Source organism: Rhinopithecus bieti, unplaced genomic scaffold (genome assembly GCF_001698545.2).
Source record: "Rhinopithecus bieti isolate Rb0 unplaced genomic scaffold, ASM169854v2 scaffold_12049, whole genome shotgun sequence".
Taxonomy (NCBI): domain Eukaryota; kingdom Metazoa; phylum Chordata; class Mammalia; order Primates; family Cercopithecidae; genus Rhinopithecus; species Rhinopithecus bieti.
Window position 1 is genome coordinate 1,556,758 of NW_016807278.1, and position 20,943 is coordinate 1,577,700.

General features: G+C 47.4%; 1 protein-coding gene across 2 annotated transcripts in view; it reads left to right on the plus strand.

The window, feature by feature from the left end:
* Window positions 1–240: 240 nt before the first annotated feature.
* The window catches only part of RAB7B (RAB7B, member RAS oncogene family), a 25,545-nt gene continuing 4,842 nt past the window's right edge, over window positions 241–20,943 (plus strand). For both annotated transcript variants that reach the window (XR_001887142.1, XM_017880929.1), the window contains exons 1-5: window positions 241–455; window positions 8,832–8,900; window positions 9,433–9,559; window positions 10,282–10,497; window positions 17,260–17,385. Coding sequence is in view for 1 of the 2 variants with exons in the window: in XM_017880929.1 (XP_017736418.1) it covers window positions 8,848–8,900; window positions 9,433–9,559; window positions 10,282–10,497; window positions 17,260–17,385 (522 nt within the window). In the remaining variant the exon portion in view is untranslated. The remainder of the gene's footprint in view (window positions 456–8,831; window positions 8,901–9,432; window positions 9,560–10,281; window positions 10,498–17,259; window positions 17,386–20,943) is intronic.

The window sequence follows — 20,943 nt, forward strand, 5'->3', positions numbered from 1 at the left end:
AAAGGGCCCCTTTACTGGGTGGCTTCCAGCAGCAGAAGCAGAAGTTTCTAAAGCCAACCAGAGGCTGTTTATAGAGCCCACAAATGGGGCATGTTACCCTGCAGGCCCCTGACCCACAGCTCCCATCACCATGGGCCAGGGTTCCTATAAATGAAATTCTTCAAGGGCCCAAATCCAGTCAGCCTTTCCATTCCACTCCACCCCCTCCACCCACACAGCTGAGGTCACCCGGCCCAGCCTCTTTTGCAACTTTCCCAAGTCTGTGCACGAGAGGGAGAGGAGGAAAACTCAGAGGGAAGTGGCGTGGCTTCAACAGACTTTTTTTTGGCCCGTCTTTGTCCCAAAGCCTTTTGCTTGGCCCTGCTGAGACCATCGCTGTAAGAAGAGACCAGGAGACTGAGCGAGGACTCCCACCCACCCTCAGAGCGAAGGCCGAGTGCTGCGCAGCCACAGCTGTAAGTGCCCCGGGAGTTTGTCTCAGTGCTTCTGTCTGCCCCCGCAGCCCTGGGAGTTATTTGGGTGTTTGGGTGGAGGAGTGGAGGCAGGGAATGCAAGGATGAGATTTCCAATCTGGCAGCTTCAGAGTTTAGATCCAGCCCAAAGATCCCACCCTGAGGAAGCTCCCAGGGTGTGGCAGCAAGAAAGGACTTCCCTGCCTGTGCGAAGAGCTGGGGCCCAGCTCGGGGACCCACAGAGGCCATCAGTCCCAGGACGCAGCTGCTGGCCCCATCAGAAGAGGGCAGCGCTGCTGCCTCAAACCTGCAGGACCTGCCAGAAACGAGAGCCCTGGTTGAAAGCAAAACCCTGCTGGCACCCAGAGTCCCCTTGTGACATTGACAGAGTGCCTTCTGGGACGCAACTGTGTTGGCCAGGGTCTCATCAGGGGAAGCTTGGCCCCTGGAGTAGGAAATTGTCGCTCCTGTTCTAAATCATAAATATTTCTCCTTGCCCAGTGCTGCAATGCCAGGGGAGCCAATGAATAGGGTCGGACGGATCTGGGTTCTATACCCAGTTTACCACCAACTAGTTGTTCTTGACCCAGGAATCCACTGGGCTTCAGTGGCATTTTGTCGACTGCAAGTGCTCTATAATTGCTAGGTATTATGTATTAATACAAATAATTTCTTTGGGCTTACAGATCAATGTCCCACCAAAAAGTTCCCATGGAGATAGTAACTTGTCTATATCTTTAGACCTACACAGTGCTGGGGCTTAGTAAGCACACACTGCCTGTGCCGGACAAATGAACAGAGGGATGGATGAGTGGATGGGTGGTTGTTCATGGAAACCTCTAGAATCCCAGCACTGGTCAGGCTCTTTAGTAGGATACAGAGAGGTGTGAGGCACAGCCCTGCCCTCCAGGAATGGACAGTCTACGCGAGGAGACAAGACCCACAAATAACCTAAAGGACAAGAGCACTGAGCCTCCTGAAACCAAGGCTGTAGGTACACTTCCCAGAGGGAGCAGGTCTAGACCTGCTAGGGTTGAGGTGGGTGAGGCGGAATTGTGAGCATTACTGGGAGGTAACAAAGCCTTGTGCTCTCTGCATAGCCTCTTTTCACAGACAAACTTTGCTTCCACGACTGTAGGTCCCATTATTTTTTAGGGTGGATATATTTGTCCTTTTCCAAAGTATGGGATCGGAAGGGAAGGTGCTGAAAGTGGACAAGAGCCTGGTAAGATAGTATGATGGGGGCAGGAGACTCTGTCTGCTTCAGAATCCTCACCTGCCCCTGCTCACTAGTCTCCTGTCAGCAGAAGTGATACCCCTCCCAACACACATGGGACAGAAGATTGTGCCTGGTTTCAGGTTGGAGTCAGCGGGGTAAGGAGAGAAAGGAAGTGAGAAGTGAGAGCGAAGGGGGTTCCAATGTTTTTGGAGGGCTGGTCCCAGGCCCAGGGGCTTGGCAACAACTCAGTCCTTCTCACTCCACAGGGGCTGAGCTACCCTGTAGCTTTGGCAAATGGGCAGGACCAGGACTCCAGGCTTGGAAGTGCTGCTAGGCAGAAGGGGAAAGAGTTAGGGACCTCCAGTGGGGAGTGAGTCACTGCAAGTTCTGCTCTGTGTGGACCAGGGCTGGCAGAAGGCAGAGTCTTGCATTTCAATCCTGCTTTTCACTGTTACTTAACTGTAGAGGATGACTCAGCCTGGCCTCTAGGAGGATTCCCTGGTTTGAAGCATCTGAGTCAGCTGAGTGGGTGGGATGAGGCTTAAAAAGACAGCTACTGCCAAAGCCCAGCAGAGATGACACGAAAAGGGACTCCAACCACTGTATGAGATCCGCATGTGCCTCCTGGGCGAGCCAGCCTGTGTCACCCCACAAGCCACCCCCACTTCCCACAGACCTGGTCCGAGTCACTCTCTCGTTGCTCCTAGTGACACTGGGCCCAAGGACTAGGCTCTTATAAAATAGCAGCCTCAGCAAACTCCTACTCTTCTGGGATGGGGTAGGGGAACCTGCAGTGGCAGCACACCCTGAGTGAGCACCCAGGGGAAAGAAGCAGAGAGGAGGTGGGATGCAAGAGTCCAAAGTTAAGGCCGAGGTAACTTACAAGGATCTTGAGCACTTTTTGTGTGGCCCTCAGGAGAAATACTCCTAGGAGCGGGAGGCAGTTCCATGGGGCAGGTCTGGCTCTACCTTTTGTGGATGTGGAAGAGATGACTCAAGCACAGGGTGGTGCTTGGCATCAATGACCTTTGAGGTCCTTGCAGGAGTGTACTGGAGCAGGCTCCATGCTGGTGGCTTGAAGTCAGCCATGGTGTAAGTGCTTACACCATAGGAAGTGGCAAGCATGACCAACCAGGGCCCTGGCCTCTAGACTCACCCCCTCTCCCAGTTGGTAAACAATTATCTGGATCCTTCCCAACTTGGGGACCCTGCTGTGCTATAAGATCATGACACATGTCACCTGCAGAGGAAGCCACAGCCATGAGTGATGTCCATTTTACCCATGAGGGAACAAATGCCCCAAAGTTCAGTAACCCACCCAGGGTCACAAATGTGTGGAGCCGGGATGAGAATTCTGAGTCCTGAAGTCACGATCACTCCATGGCACCAGACGGCCTCACTCTCTTGCCCACAGAAGGAATTTGTCCTATCTGAAATCACACTCAAATTACTTTGGCCTGCCATCCACACGTCTTTTTAAAGAAATGTTAAGTGATTATTTGATAGTCTTAAATTACCAAAACAACTTAGGCTTGTGTAACAAATTTTAAAGCAAAACATATATAACATAAAACGATAAATCTCAGCCTCTAATCTACCTTTCCCATCTCTCTTATGAATCATTGAATGTATATCTCCCCTTAGCTTTCTGTATCATACCATATAAAACATTCAGTGATTTTCTTTTTTCTTACTTAAAGGCCTCATGTATAGCTTCCCACTTTTTAAAACTGCCCTTGGCCAGGCGTGGTGGCTTACACCTGTAATGCCAACATTTTGAGAGGCCGAGGTGGGATGATCACTTGAAGCCAGGAGTTTGATACCAACTGGGGCTACAAAGCATGATTCCATCTCTACAAAAAATGAAAAATAAAAAATTAGCTGGTCATGGTGGCATACACCTGTAGTCCCAGCTACTTGGGAGGCTGAGGCGAGAGGATCACTTTAGCCCACAAATTTGAGGTGGCAGGGAGCTATGATCACGCCACTGCACTCCAGCCTGGGCAAAAGAATGAGGCCCTGTCTCTAAATAGATAGATAAATAAATAAAAAATAAAACTGCCAATTGTTCCAGAGTATTAATGGATCAGACTTTATGTAGAGAGTCTCATACTGATGGACAGTTAGATTACAACAATGCTTTAGCAATCACCTTTGTACAAATATGTGTTTGAGCATATGTGTGAGCATTACTGTAGGACAGATTCCTAGAATGAGAACCTAGGCTGTGTGCATATTAAGTTTTGATATTGTCCAATTGCCTTCCAAAAAGACCATGCTAATTCATACTCTACCAACAATATGCAAGACTGTTTCCCCAACACACTTGCAAACCCCAAACATTGTCATCAATCTTTTTAAATTTTTGCCACTCTACTGGGTGAAAATAAATGGTATTTTGAAATGTCAATTTCCTTGATAGTAAGGTTGAGTGTGTTTTCAAAGCTTACTAATTCTTTATAAGATTTCAACTGGTAACTTGTTCATGTTCTTTGCCCATTTTTGATAGGTGTGTTGCCTTTTATTATCTATGAGTGCTTTACACATTGTGCATAGCGACCTACTGTTATATGTCTCACATATACCTTCTACCTTCCTTGTCCTGCCCCAGCTTTCCCTTCCTAAGCATGCCGCTGGCCTCCCTGCATCAAACCCTCACCCATCCAGCCCCTAGCTCTCTAACAGGGGCACTATGGAGCAGGGCATGTAAGTCTCATTCTAGTTTTACAGACAGTAGAACCCAGTAGTTAAGAGAGCCGGCTCTCGGGTTAGGCCTGGACTCCAATCCCAGCTTCAAACCCCACTCTGACACATACAGGCTTCCTATCTTTAGGGCTGAACTGCTTAACCACTCTAAGCATCCGTTTCTTCAGTGGTAAAACAGAGATAATAATAGTATCAATCTCACAGGCTATCTTCGCGTGCAATAAAATAGCTAACGTTTCTTGAGTCCTTAATTTGTGCCAGTAAATGTATAACAATATTCTATGAATATTGTATTCTATGTGTTCAGTGTATTATAATAATGTATAATTTGTTTAACCCTCACAATGCTATTGTGTATTTGTGTATTCACAAAGCCCTCAGCACAGTGCCCACCAAACAAATGTTAGCTTGTAACATGAGATGTACTCCAGCACTGCTGCATGGTCCTGTGACAGCGTGTGAAAGCATTGCCCTCTGCCTAGCATGCTGTGTCTCTGACCCTGTGGTCAGTCCTTACATATAGCTCCTGTTGGGCAACTCCAGTTCTCTCTACCCCCACTGTACCTCTCTGCCACTTTGGCAGCCTTTCTCTGTCTTCTCCAACTCTCCTAGGGTTTTGTTGAAATTCACCAAATCTGAGCCCAATGCCCTAGATTCCTGTGCACACAGATTCTATGGGTTCAAACTCTGATGATTAGGAGGCATGACACAGGAAAGTCTTCTTAGCATTTTTTGTTTGTTTGTTTATTTGAAACGGAGTCTCGCTCTGTCACCCAAGCTGGAGTGCAGTAGCGTGATCTCGGCTCACTACAACCTCTGCCTCCCGGGTTCAAAGGATTCTCCTGCCTCAGCCTCCTAAGTAGCTGGGATTACAGGTGTGTGCCAACAAGCCCAGCTATTTTTTTTTTTTTTTTTTTTGTAGTTTTAATAGAGATGCGGTTTCACCATGTTGGCCAGGCTGGTCTCGAACTCCTGACCTTGTGATCCGCCCACCTCGGCCTCCCAAAGTGCTGGGATTACAGGCTTGAGCCACCGCACCCTGCCTTCTCAGGCTTTGATTCAAATACTAGCTCTTCCACTTACCCCCTCTGCAGGCTTGGGTGAGTTGTGATTACTCAGCTTCTTGGAGCTTGGTTGTACTTGTCTCAGAGGGTGATGGTGAAGATGGCCTGCCCTCGGTAGAATACTTAGCACAGCCCACTGCAGGGGCTCAGCCAGTGCTACCTCTTCTCCCGCTTTTTCCTGCCTGCCTTTGGTTCTGACTTTCTTTCTAAGGCATTGTGTTGCTTTTTAAAGCTAAGTTAGCATGTTGTATCAGTCTTTAGGAAACAGCTTCCCTTTGCTCCTAGGCCCCTTCCAAAATGATAACAAATACTTTGAGAGCCATGCTTTTTCAGGGGTTTCTGAACCATTTCTCCTTTGACTGATTTCCCTCATGGACAGCAGCATCTGTTATAAAATGCCAGCCCAGGTTCAAGCCTTGAATTGCCTTCTTCTACATGTTGGAATATAGGAAATGTTTGCTGAGTGAATGAATGAATGAATGAATGAGTCAATGCCAGGATCTTTGGTCAGATATTCACAGTCCATCTTAATCTTGCTTTCTCTCCAGCCTTTCCTTTACACCTTTCACCTCATCCTTCCCTGAAGCAAATTGGCCACTTTCTCCATTCATCTGCTCCCAAGGCTTTGGTTATTTCATTCCCTCCCCAACCACATGCTTCATTTCTTCAGGACCTAGTTCTGCTGAATTCTCAAGCACTTTCCCTGTGCCTCTCTTGGGGTGCTGTGTACTTTCTCTCTGGTGCCATCACTCAGCCCCTGTCCTTTCTTCCTTGATGACTCCCTATGGTGAGTTCCTATTTGCTCCATCTCTGTGCTGTTCCCAGTGTCTAGTACAAGACTTTGCATGCAGTAGGCATGTAGGCATTTGAAGCATGAATGGATGGACCATGAAGAAGACCCATTGCTCACCATGCCAACCCAGCACTCTTGGGTTACAGCAGAAGTTCCAGTGCCACCAACTCCAGTTCCTGGGACAAACAGCTCTGAGCAGAGCTTCAAATCACCTTTGGTCCATGATATGGTTTGGCTTTGTCCCCACCCAAAATCTCATCTTGAATTGTAATCTGAATTGTAATTCCCATGTGTTGGGGAAGAGACCTTGTGGGAGGTGATTAGATAATGGGAGTGGTTCCCCCATGCTGTTCTTATAATAGTGAGTGAGTTCTCATAAGATCTGATGGTTGTATAAGGGGCTTTTCCTCACTTTGCTATACACTTTTCTCTCCTGCTGCCATGTAAGGAAGGATGTGCTTGCTTCCCCTTCCACCGTGACTGTAAGTTTCCTGAGGCTTTCCCAGCTACACGGAACCAACTGAACCTCTTTCCTTCATAAATTACCCAGTCTTAGGCAGTTCTTTATAGCACGAGAACAGACTAATACAGTCCATGACATGGTTCATGAAGGGGACACTAACAATCCTAAATCTCTGGGGGCTTCTCGTTTTAACTTTGTGTCCCAAGCACAACTCTCATGGCCAATGAGGTCCAGCTCCAGCAGATAAAGCATTTTTCACCAAGAAGACATCTTGAGTCTTCGGGGCTTAGCTGGCTTATTCTCCAGTTGGAAAGCCCAGACTCAGAGAGGGGAAGTAACTGGCCCATGGTCACACAGTGGCAAAGTGAGAACCAGAACCAGCACCTCAGGATGTCCTATTTACAGCTTTTTTCCAAGTACTAGGGGAAATACAAGCTGGCCAACTTTTGACACCTCATCTGAGCAGAGTCAAATCAAGGTTTACTCAGTAAGCTTAGTGCATCNAAAAAAAAAAAAAAAAAAAAGAACGTATTAAAAAGCATAGAGAAAAAAATTAAAATGATGTAATTTCCTACCACCCAGAATTAATAACCTACGTTTTTTAATTGACAGATAAAAATCATACACACTTACCATGTCCAACATGTTGTTTTGAAATATGCATACATTGTGGAATGGCTAAGTTGAGGTAATTAACATCTGCATTATCTCACATACTTATCTTTTAGTGGTGAGGACACAATATAAACTCTAGTAGGAATTTTCAAGAATACAATACATTGTTGTTAACTGTAGTCACCATGCTGTGTAATATATCTCTTGAATTTACTCCTAGCTAACTGAAATATTTTATCCTCTGACCAACATCTCCCCAACTGCCCACCCAGCCCAGCCCCTGGTAACTACTGTTCTACTCTCTACTTCTATGAGTTCAATTTTTTTAGATTCCACATACAAGTGAGATCATATGGTATTTGTCTCTTTGCCTGAGTTATTTCACTTAACATAAGATCCTCCAGGTTCACCCATGGTGTCATAAATTGTAAGTTTTTTTTAAAGCTGAACAGTATCCATTGTGTACATGTACCGCATTTTCTTTCATTGAGGGACACTTAGGTTGATTCCATATCTTGGCTACTATGAACAACGCTGCAGTGAACACGGGAGTGTAGACATACTGATTTCATTTCCTTTGTCTATATATCCTATGGTGGAATTGCTGGAATTTTTAATATATTTCTTTCCAGGCCTTTTTCTATACAAGTGGGAACTCATTTAAGTGTTGGGGTGGTATTTTGTGTACGGTTTACCATCTTCTGTTTTCTAATTTAGATTTTAAGGTATCCTAGGATCCTATTTAGATCCTAGGGCACAAGCGTTTTCCCATATTATTGTAATATTCTCAAAAACTCCATTTAATGGCTGCTTAATAGTTCATTGTGTGCTATGGTTTAACCACTACTTTCGTGTTGGATATTTATAAACAGTACAGTGAAGAACATTCTTGAACAAGTCTTTACTCACATTTCAGATAATTTCTTTAGGACAAATTCCTAGAAGTGGAGGGCGGGAACATTTTTAAGGCTCTCAACACTTGCTGCCAATAGCTTTCCAGAAACATGGATGAATTACACCCCTGCCAGCTGCATTAGAGAGGAGCCTTTTGATTCTGCAGTTGCAGCAAGATCTCGGACTGGGGGAGGGGCACTCTTCCACCCAGAGCCTCTGGGCAGTCCTGACAATGGACCCCTTGTCCTGCCCACCCCCATCTCTTCCTCCTGCACGCCCCTCCATCCCTGGCTCCAAGCTGGGCTGTCTGCAAGGCTTGTGTTCAATCCGGTCCTGCCTTCTTGGCACTCCAAGCTGCCTCCAAGAGCTGGGTTGGTAGAGCTGAGGGATGAGAGATTTACCCGTTCTGGAGGGTCACCACCCTTCCAGCTTTGGGGAGGCCCCTAGAGAAAGTGAGGGAGAAGATGTATGAAGATTGCTGAATTATGTGCCTCTTTCAGAGAACCCCACCCGGTCTCCAGGGCAGGAACTTGCCCATTGAAAAGGGGAAAGCAGAGGCCACACTCAGTGACAATGGCTGTAAGGAACACTGGCCAGCATGTGGATGACCTCTGTTTCCTTACAGGCTCTGAAGCCCCTCCATGAATCCCCGGAAGAAGGTGGACCTGAAACTCATAATCGTCGGAGCCATTGGGTAAGCCAAGCTCAGCTCTGGGAGTTGGGAAGCAGCCCCTCACCCAAGGACAGTGAGACTCCCGGTGTGTTCCCATCTCCCGTAGGTCCCTTTCTGATTCAGGGTGACACCAGCAACAGTATCACACCCTCCAAAAAGCTTAGTTGGGAGAAAGAAGCTGTATGTAAACAGATGGTTTCTAGTCCTAGATCTGCAGTGACTCTGCAGTAACCAGCTGTGTGAATTAGGCAAGCCATTTAGCATCTATCTGTCCTCCCACGTCCTATACACACAGAAAAAACCTGACCATCACTGTAAGATATTCCACTGTCTCCAGACTACTCTGCTCACTCTGCTTGGCTTCTACTTCTGGAAACCATTTCCTACTCCCTTGCTATTCAAAGTATGGTTCATGGACCACAGAAATTTGAAATTCAGAATCTCAGGGAGAGACAGTGGCAAGAGGGGCTTGGGGAGATTCTGAGAATGGTATGGAAGCATGTGCACGTGTGTTTGCATGTGTGTGTTCACATGTGTCTGGAATTTTCCTCAGTGTGGGAAAGACCTCCCTCCTTCACCAATATGTGCACAAGACGTTTTATGAGGAATACCAGACCACGCTGGGGGCCAGCATTCTCTCCAAGATTATCATATTGGGTGACACAACTTTGAAGCTACAGGTGAGCAGCCTTCCTTTTCCCTCTTCAAAGTACATACACTGAAAATCCGCCCCACGCCCCGACAGCCACTCATGTAGCGATGTGCACCAGAGCTAGAAAGGTCTAGAGCAGAAATGGGAAAACTTCAGCTCATGGACCAAATCTGATCCACCTCCTATTTTTGTAAATAAGACTGCACTGGGACACAGCCATACCCATTGGTTAACTTATCATGTTACGCACTACAATGGCAGAGTTGAGTAATAATTGGCATACAGAGACAGAATGACCTGCAAAGCCTAAAATATTTACTATCTGCTCCTTATAGAAAAAAAAGCTGATGCCTGATCTAGAAGGAAGGGCATTAATCCAGGAGTTGAGAGTCCCCATGCCTAGTCTCAGGTTCTCTGGAAAACTTGGCAGGTGATCTTAGGCAAGACATTCCCAAGGTCCAAGTTTCCAAATCTGTCAGATGGGAATAACAATTCCCACCTTGATGACCCAGAGGAAAAATGAGAGGTCGGATGTGAAATTACTCTCAGGATGTTACATGTTACTGCAAAGGTGTTGGAGTGTATGTGTGTGGGAGGGGCAAGATGCCTCGGTGTGAAAGAACCATATGAACTTGTACCAGGGCTTGCTGCTCCCTACCCAGCACAAGAAGCCTTGACATGATGTAACCCAGCTGGGCCACCTTCCAGCCACTCATCACAGTCCCATGGGGCGGCTGCTTTCCCCTCCAGATCTGGGACACTGGCGGTCAGGAGCGGTTCCGCTCCATGGTGTCCACGTTCTACAAAGGCTCCGATGGCTGCATCCTAGCTTTTGATGTCACCGACCTGGAGTCTTTTGAAGCCCTGGATATCTGGCGGGGTGACGTCCTAGCCAAGATTGTCCCCATGGAGCAGTCCTACCCCATGGTGTTGTTGGGGAACAAGATCGATCTGGCAGACCGGAAGGTACTGTTCATTCATTTATTCATTCAACAAATATTATATGAGCATCCACTGTGTGCCCAGCACAGTGTTAGGTCCCACACATACAGAGCTGAATCAGGCATAGTCCTTACTTCAGGAATTTCACAGTCTAGTAGTAGATACAGACACTTTAAAAGATAATTATAAAATAAAATTATAATTACGATACAATATGGTAAATGAAATAATAGAGACATACCTTGGGCATTACGGAACCACAATAAAGGGGCATCTACCCAAGCCTAGAATATAGGACAGGCTTCCTAGAAGAGTTGGGTTCTGAGCTGAATAAACAGCATGATATAAACTGAGAACTAAAGGCAATTTTGTCCAGAGACAGGAAACGGAGGAGTTAAGGCATCAGATGTAGGCAGGAGGCAGGTCTCAGTGGAATTTGAATTAATCTGTAGCACAGGGTTTCTGCCTAGGGTCAAGTTGGAGGTCTGCAGTTATAAATTCTTGGGTATACAAGTATTCTGGGGAAGTAATAATTTTTTTATTAGCTGAACCATATTCCAGACCATCGGGTTAACCGCTTAACAGCTGGTCTGCCCTGTGACTACAGTGACCCCACTTGTGTTTACCATTACAGGGCACTGAGAAGACAGCACTTTTAATCCTTGCCTACTAATGAGGAAAGAATATGGCAGACTGAATTTGTAAAAGATGCTCATGGGCCAAAAGTCCAGATGCCACCAAAAAGAGCTGTTTAAACCAAGTTTCTCTTTTTAGTGTTTCAAATAGGGAAAAGTAATGGGGAACTGGATCATCATGTCTGAACTGCATTTTCACAATGGTTCAAATTGAGAAAAGCAATGGAAATGAGGCATCATTTGGCATGATGAAGTGTGTTTATGCATGGAGAAAGGGAGGGAGGGATGGTGCTTCCAACTGAGCTACCGTCTACAGAAGGGAGAGCCTCTGGTTCATAGAGAAAGAAACATTTTTGGTTTGGACATGCTGAGTTTGAGGAGCTTGTACAACTAGTTGGAAATGGCCAGCAGGCTTTGGAATGCATAAGAATGAAATTTCAAAGGAGAAGTATGTGCTGGAAATAGAGATCTAGGAGTCATCTGTTCCATGGTCACTTCAGGTTGTAAACTCCATGTCAATTCTCTAATTACAAATATCCAGCCTCAGATAATAAGCAAGGTCTTAAGTTCATTCAAAGGCAAGGTGTCTCCATTTTTTCCCCCACTGGGACCAGCTGTGGGTGAGAACCTTGTGGTCTAAGAAAGGGAATAGGTCCTTAGAATCTCACGGCCAAGCTTGATGTCCACACTTCCTCCTCTTATCTGGGATAGTAATTCCCGTTTCAGACCCTGTCAAGAGTAAAGCAGGAAGAGGGAGAAGAGGTCAGGAGAGCAGGGCAATTCTAATTTGACTGGTACTATCGTAAGACAGTCTTGGCTGAGCACGGTGGCTCACGCCGGTGATCCCAACACTTTGGGAGGCCAAGGCGGGCAAATCATGAGGTCTGGAGTTTAATATCAGACTGGCCAACGTGGTGAAAACCCGACTCTACTAAAAATACAAAAGATTAGCTGGGCGTGGTGGTGGGTGCCTGTAATCCCAGCTACTTGGGAAGCTGAGGCAGGAGAATCGCTTGAACCAGGGAGGCGGAGGTTGCAGTGAGCCGAGATCCTACCACTGCACTCCAGCCTGGGTAACAATGTGAGACTTTGTCTCAAAAAAAAAAAAAAAAAAAGACAGTCTCGCACTCTCTGGCCTGACAGGTGTTGCAAGCGCTTTCTTCTGTGGGTCACTCGTGTGGGTCCTTTGGAATTCTCCACTGGGAGCATTTCACTGTACCTCCCATGACAAGTGTCTTGCGTTCTCCTCCCCAACCCCTAGCTTTCAGCATCCCCACCCCATGGGGGTCACCTTTTCCTCCAAGCAGTTTCTAAGTGGGATTTAGCCGGCCCCAGCCTGTTGTGCACTCTCTCTCTCCCTTGCTCTCTCTCTCTCTCTCTTTGTTGAATCCACATATCCTTCACAAGGTACACACATGCATTCTGGCTCCACTGGGGGACAAGGGTAAGCTGGTGCTCGGTGCAGCCTCTTCTCTCTCTGCCCTGTTGCCTGTTGCCTCAGATATCTCAGGTATGTGTCAGACACCAGTCCACCATGTCTACCAAACTCCAGGGGTTGTACATTAACGACTCTCCTCAACACCATCTTTCAGCTAGAGGTGAGTCCTTACCTGTTCCTCCTCTTGGGAGAAGCAGGGGTAGTTGTACCCACAATATAACTCTCTCCAAGGAAATCCCTCCTAATCCTCATTTTCAAGCCTTTTATATCCATGCTGTGGGATTTCGAGTCATCCAAGAGAGTCTTGGTCATGAGCCTTTGGGAATATGTACCCAGGGTGGACTGTCTCCACCTGCTTTATCTCTGACATCTGTCCAGTTGTTGTGCCTCTGCCAAAACTTTCATTTTAACTTCCATCTTGTTTCATGTCTGTAGGGTGGGAGGAGGGAAGCTGGGGGAGTTCAAGACCAAGAGTCAGTGAAATAAGAGGTGCCATCTTCTGTTGAAAGGGAGGAAACCAATACGAGGCTTAAGAACCATGAGGAAGCTTTGCCAGTTACTCTTGGGAGAAGTGGGAGGAGGAGCTACTTAGGGACAAGGACAAGATCTGATGGGTGACACCAAGGACTCCACCGAAGGAGGAGACCATGAGTTTGAGGTGGGGTCTGTGTAGGGTACAAGCCAGGAGCAAGGAACTTTGGACTAGGGCTTTTCCAACCAAGAGAAGAGGAAGGACAGAGCTGTGAGGGCACCAATAAACCATGAAGGAAAGAAGAGGGACCAGGGAAGGCGGAAGGGCCAGGGCTGGGGTGGCAGAGGCTGGGGAGCAGGGCAGCAGGAGGGAGGGCCTGAGGGGGTTGAGGGAAAGGAGATCAGGGCACAGGAGACCAGGCTTCTTCTTTTACAGAGGTCCTGAGAGGAAGAGGCTGACATGGAGAGAATGTGGGCAGCAAAGGATTTCTGAGGCTACCATGAGAGGTGGCCGCTGTGTGTTGAGGGATTAGGAAGCCTCACTAGGTGGCAAGTGTTTAGTGAATGAGGGGCATCTGGCAAGGTGAGGAGGGCAGGTGTTGACTTGCGGGAGTAGAGGGGGGTCCAATCCAAGCCTCGGGGTTGGGTGAGCTTTGGTGTCCAGAGAGAGGAAGAACAAAGGTTTGAAAGAGGCAGTGAGGCACCAGGCAAGCCAGCCCCCTCTCTGGCATCTGTGATGAGTAAAGTCTGCAAATAGTCCCAGTGGGGAGGGCAAGAGGGGGCGCTCGGGAAGCATGACTCTAGGAAAAGCCAGGGTTCAGCCAGACAGGGAGGTCCCTGGAGAAGATGGAGGAGGGCTGAGGAGAGGATGGAGGAGAGGAGAGCCTGTCTCCCAACAAGGTAGGCCCAGGGAAGGGGTTTGTAGGGAGGTGGACTAGGATAGGGGAAGGGAGGAGGCACTGAGCGATAGTGAAATCAGAACAGGGATGTGGAGAGGAGGAGGTGGGTGGGAGAGAGCGGAAGGACTTTAATTCTGAGACCTGGGATTATAAAGCCCCAAGAGGGGAGGCTGGGAAGTGCCAGCCTTCAAATGTCTTTACTCTGCACAAACCTAGCAAGGGCTCTGCCTTCCCCTGGCCAGGTGTTGACATGGAGAAGGAGCCAAGAGGTATGTTCTTGTGGGGCGTCTTCTCCTCGGAGCCCGTCCCGCATATGCGGGCTCACACCCGCCCACCTGGTCCATATGCCTCCATTACCTCCTCTGCAGGGCGGAGACCAGAACACAGATTTCCTGAGACTGAGTAATAATGGGAAGGATGTGATTTCCATAATGGAAATAATGGAACGAGGAAATGATCCTCCTTATTATTATCTCCAAGGGACAGCTGGCAAAATACAGCAGCTTCTCCTATCTAATAAGAAGAAAATGAGTATTTAAAAATGTACTGCAACTTGGTCCAGTGGCTCACGTCTGTAATCCCAACACTTTGGAGGACCAAAGTTGGGGGATAGCTTGAGCTCAGAGTTCGAGACCATCCTGGGCAACATGTCGAGACCCCATCTCTACAAAAAAAAAATTTTTTTTTTAATTAGCTGAGTGTGGTGGCACACCTGTATTCTGAGCTACTCAGGAGGCTGAGCTGGGAGGATCTCTTGAACACAGGAGGAAGAGGCTGCAGTGAGCTAAGATCACACCACTGCGCTCCAGCCTGGGCGACAGAGCAAGACACTGCCAAAAAAAAAAAAACAAAAAAAAAAGCCGCACACACACACACACATCATATATACACACATATACATGCATAAATATACACACACATATTTATAATATATATATAGCCAGTTTAGGAAGGTGAGAAAGTTCTGAAGATGAATAGTGGGGAATGTACAGTGTGAATACAATATGAATGTACTGAATACCCATGAACTGTATGCTTAAAAATGGTTACAATGAGTCAGGTACATTTTATCTGTAATCCCAGCACTATGGGAGGCTGAGGTGGGAGAATCGCTTGAGGTCAGGAGTTCAAGACCAACCTGGGCAGCATAGCGAGACCCCCCCCATCTCTCCAAAACAAAACAAAATTCAAAAAAAAGTGTTTCATTTAAAATAGTAAATTTTATTAGGTATATTTACCACAATAAAAACAGGCATATATAGCCAGAATAATTTTAAAGAAATTACTGATTTAGCGTAAAAAAAAATCCCTGCTCCTTCTACAGAAGGTAATAGGGAAAAAGATAGTTTGTGAGAAAGAACAGCTTTGCTGGCATCTGTGCTACCAGGAATTTATTCACTGGGGCACGAATTATTTGCTCTGTGCTCAGGTGGGTAATTTCTGATTTACTAGTGATTCCGTAGACTTAAGATCATGCTTTCGAAAAATATCCTTTGTTATTTTTAGTGATGGTTTAATGGTTTAGTAATTAGTATTTGACATGCTAATTTTAGCACTTGTATGATCGATTATTTTAAATGCACATGAGATGGAAAAGCTTCATAAATAAAATGATGCCAGTTGGACTAATTTTCTCAAATGTTTGGCTTCCAATGAACAAGCAAAATTGTAACCAGAAAAGTGAAATGTCAATAGTATATTGTTGACCAAAAGCAACATTAATGCAAGCAATACTTGCAGAATTGTCATACTTCCCAAGTCCCCAGCTATCACACCCTGAGCTTATTTTCAGTCAGAGCCTAAATTATAAATAACTTTCATTTTATAAATAAAAGATGAGACAATTTTAAAAATCATGGAACTGTCTCTGGGATTGGAAGAGAAAAGTGAAAATACTGTCTGGGTAGCTTTCTTTCCAGGCCAGCTTTCTGAGGTTGGGGTGGGTAGGAGGGGAGATATAAAAGAATGTTAATTTGCAACATAATCACAATGATATTTCGGAGTCTGTATGCAATCATTCGAAACCAAACAGAGAGCAGGGAGAAATGAGATTAAAAAGTCTGTCATAACCGGGCACTTGGGTAGATCTGGTCATGGTAAGTCAGAGGAAAGGGTCAGCTGAGATCAGCTGGGACTTTTTATCCCAGTAAGACAGACATTCCCAGGACCTGCAGGAGTCACAGAGACAATGAAACAGGGGCAGTGTTTGATCTGCCTCGGCCTGCACTGTGTTCTGAGAGGGGGTGGAATGGTCCTTTCTCCATGAGAAAGACCTTGGCTCCCCTAAATAAATTGAAATGATGATTATAAAGTACCAGGCTCAGCAAATGCTCAATATGTGGTCATTTCCCCTTCCCCAAATAATCAGACATCAAACTCGGCGTACCAATTGTCTTTGGAAGTAACCCAGAGGGCTTCCAGAGCATTTCCAGGCCAACATCACAAATTGAACACCGTTTGCACTTGAGTGGAGATGTAGTCATTCAGCCTGTGCCTAGTGGCTCGCATATGCCAGGCCAAGAGCTGAGCTCCTGACCCTGAGCTCCCAGAGGAAGACAGAAAAGGAGAGGCATGGTTCTTATGCAGCGCCCTGTAGAGGGCAACTCAGATGTCAGGGGGAGCACCGAGCTGGGGCCGCATCCAAGCTCTGCCTTCTCTCAGCTGTGTGATCTGGGGCAAGTTGCTGAACCTCTCTGAGCCTCAGTGTTTTTGTCTATAAAGTGGAACTGACAATGCCCATCTCACAAGGTTATGGAGAGGATGAGATGAGTTCATACGTGATAAAGTGACGTTTAACACAGTGCCTTGGCCCATAGTAGGAGCTTATTAATTGTTCCTAGGACCCTACCCTGGGGGAAGCAGGGTCAGCCGAGACCCGAGTCTCTGCCCAGCAACAGGCCTCCTGAGTGTGAGCCTCCTTAGCTGGGCTGGAGAAGAAAGTCCTCAGTTCCAGCCCTTCCTGGTTGGTGTCTCTCATGCGCAGCTCCCTTTGAAGGGACTGACAAAGGAGGCAATGGTGGAAGAAGCTCTTAGTTTAGGCCTTAGGAAGGCAGCAAAGTGCAGTGGGCTGTAATTCCACCAGGCCTGTGTTCAAATCCTGCTCAACCTCACAAACTCTGGGCAAGTTTTTTTTTTCTCCAGACCTCCGTTTTTTCATCTGTGAAATGGAGCTAACAGTTCCCACCTCCTACATTTATACTTAAAGTTGTAGACACTTGGGAGGTTCTCAATAAATGGGAGTGGTGGTGGCCCTGCTGGGGATGGTGAGGATGTGATGGTGGCAGTGGTGGTGATGGTGATGATGATAATACAGGAACCATGCTTATTTCTTCCCCTCATTCAGGTACCCCAGGAAGTAGCTCAAGGCTGGTGTAAAGAGAAAGATATTCCTTACTTTGAAGTCAGTGCCAAGAATGACATCAATGTGGTGCAAGCCTTTGAGATGCTGGCCAGTCGGGCTCTGTCGAGGGTGAGTGGCTGTGGTGGCAAGACCTGCCAAGACTGCCCCCTGGATTGGGGAGGGTCTCAGGCGCTTCCAGAGAAGAACATCTGGGGTACGGGCAGGGTTGTGGGTGGGACGGGATTGCTCATCGTCTCAGTTAATTAGCTATGGAATGGGTTCAGCAGCACTCCAGTTCTGGAACCGCAGAATGCCAGAGGTAGAAAGGTACCTTAGAGCGTGCAGTCAGCGGTCTGTCAATCCAGCTAACTAACCAAATCCCTTGTGGAGTATCTAAAAACTCCAGTCCTGTACCTCAGCCCTGGAGATCCGAACTGAGGAAGGGTTTGAGAAGTGATGGTCTAGTCCAATTTTCATTGGCAGGAGGTGCCAGGGATTCACCCAAGTGAAATATCAAACTTGCAGGAGTTGCTGACATCTTCTGATCCAAAAGATGAATAGACGTAGACCCCTAGGTATGAAGGTTCGTCAAGAATGTGTTGAGTGTGTGGCAGGCACTGTACAGGCCCCGGGACCCTCTGTCTGAAGAGGCAGGCAGATAGGCCCCTAAGTGATTGTAATACAGTGTGGCATGGTGGGACAGGACTTGGGGTAGGGCCTAGAGGAAGGGCACACAGACAGCCCATGCCGCAGGGCAGGGGAGGGGGTGGGGAGGAGGGAAAGTGAAGAAGGGATTGGGAGAAGGGAGCAGTTTAGGCTGATGACCAGGTTCCCAGCTTGGCAAATGAAGAGACAATGGATTAGTGATTCCATGAGCCAAGCAAGACAGGGAACAAAGGAGAAAGCAGGGGCTTCATGAGAGAAACGAGTAATGACGTCCATGTGAGCACATTGCATTCAAGTTTCCTTGAGACACCAGGTGAAAACGTCTGAATTCTGCAGGGAGGTGGGGAAGACCACGGAAGGCCGCCTGGAAGCAGTGGCGTGGTTTTAACGTCAGTCTGGTGTGGAGTTTGGAAGCCCTGGGATTGGCAGGGGGAGGGGCTCAGCTTGTGTCATCGTTCTGCCACATCTCATCAACATGGGCTTCTTAGGAGAGGGGAAAGGATCATCGCAGCAATGGTTCTGAATTGAGGAAATGGGCAAATAAAGGTAGGGGACTGGAGGCTTCCCCTATGTGGAAGCATCCACCGCCCCCATGGGATGCCCTCTGCAGCGGCTCTGGAAAGAAGCTCTCCAGGCCCCAGTGAGGGGTTGTCCCAGACAGAGAGAGGCAGCAGCTACCTCTAGCGGCTGCTCAGGGAGAAGATCCCAGCTAGGCATCCTCAGGCTTCAGAGCCCTGATCTTAGGGTTCCCCTGACCCTCACTGGCTCTTCTGCTTCCCCTCCGGCCCTCACTGTCTCGGGAAAGGGAAAGCAGGAAGGTGTCCATCTGTTAGTGCTTGGTCAAGAAGTGGGCGGTGTAGTCTGCTCCTGAAGCACAGGTGTGCCTGCTCTTGCCGTTCTCCTGGATCGCTGAGGAATGCTGTTTGCCCTTGGTGGTGATAATGATCAATAATCCTCCACAAGCACAGGGCAGCGACTGCCAAATGCTTAGTCACCAGGAAGCGTCCATCAGCCCACAGCCCGTGTCTGTGCCTGGTTAGCACCTGTGCTATCTGGGGAAGGAGTATCCTTTCTTCTTCAAATGATGTCCTTCCTACTGTATTGTGGGTAAATTAGGTCCTTCTGACTCTGTCGCTGTTATGACATGGTGCTGTTTAGTAGACAGTGGCTTGTCTGCTTGTTGTTGTTTTTAAACACCCTTTCTTGGCAAAAGATTAAATGGGTAGCAATCCATGTCAGTCCCCCATGTTTATGGGGGCATGTGCACTGATCAGAAGTCTGGAAGTCACGGGTGTGGTACCTGCGGTCAGACTGACCTGGATTTGAATCCTGCCCTGGTGCTCTCAAGTGGACCCCTTGGCAAGACATATGACTGTTCTGAGCTTCCATTTCCTCTCTATAAAATGAAAATAATTTGAGTCCATAAATATCCATTGAGTTGTCAGGCTAGACCTGGAGATACAACCCTCAGTGCACTTGAGGTCAGTAGAGTGAGATATCCATAAGTGACTATCCCGGAGTGACGTGAGTGCTGTGGGGGGTGTGATTAAGGTGAGAAGGTGACTCCCAGGCAGCTGGTGGCAAGGATGAGTGAGGATGCCTGCTGGGAGAAGTGACATGTCAGAAGGTTTGGAAGGCAATTCACAGTTTGCAGGTGGAGATGGTAGGCCATGGTGGGTGTAAGCCGGAGGGGAAGAAGGGCAGAGAGAAGGCCAAGGCCAGAGACCCAGGCATGAGTTCATGGGGCTTCCAGGAGACACCTACTGTAGGTCTTGTTGGCAAGAAGAAACCTGGCGTGGAGGAATGTCAGAGCATGGGGACAGAGTTCGTGATGAAGCCAGCAAGGCCACCAAGGCCTGGTGAAGCCTGACCAGGAGTTCAGACGCCATACCACAGGCCCACGCCTTCCACATGGCACTGCTAGGCCACCCAGGGTACTCAGGAGCTCACCCAGGACCTTGAAACCCAACAGGGCACGACTTTCTGCAGTGTCTTTTTTGCTTAGAAATTTGAAGGAGAAACATTTTCACATAAAAACAAACACACTTAACTGGGCATAGAATGTAAAATTCACATCGATTCTTAAGATGAAACAGAAGTTTACAAATACAGATTTTGAAGTCAAAGAAAAGTTTTCAAAGGCATTTCCTATAAGGAACTTCCCTTCCTTCCCAGGGAGATTGTGGGTTCATTTGCTCCAGCCCAGGGTGTTTTGAGAGGAGGATGTGGGAGGTGCTTCTACAATAAGGAGTAAGCCCCCAACTGGGGTGGGGCTCTGAAGTTGGAACGATCTGGCTTTATACTTAGCTCTACGTCTCACTGTGCGTCCCTGAGCAAGTCGTGCAGCCTCCCTAAGCCACCACTTCCCTAACTTTAAAGTACAAATAATAATATCTTCCCCATGAGGTTATTGTGAGGGTTAAATAAAATACTATTGTAGTGCAGAGAGGGCATTACATGCTGTTTTAAAATGGAGCTGTGTCATAGAGTTTTCAGCAGGGGAGCTTCGTGCTGCCAAAAGGATGGGCTCCATGGGTGGTGATGAAGAGGCTACTGTGATAGTCCAGGCGTGAGAGGATAGAGCTGGCAAGGTGAGGGTGAATTAAAGAGACTTTGGAGGTAGAAACGTCAGGAGCTGATGATGGTCAGATGCAGGGAGAAAGGAACAGGAGCAGTTTAGGCTGATGACCACGTTTCTAGCTTGGCAAATGAAGGGACAATGGATTAATGATTCCATGAGCCAAACAAGACAGAGAACAAAGGAGAAAGCAGGGGCTTCATGAGAGAAAGGGGTAATGACGTCCACATGAGCATATTGAATTCAAGATTCCTCGAGACACCAGGTGGAAACGTCTGAGTTCTGCAAGTGAGCCTTGTAGTAAAAAGAGCAATATGTGAGGCACCTGCTGAGAGCAGAGTTGGTGTTCAGTTAACATTCTGAAAGAGACCAGAGTAGGTGTTCAGTTAACATTCTGAAAGAGACCAGAGTAGGTGTTCAGTTAACATTCTGAAAGGAAAGAA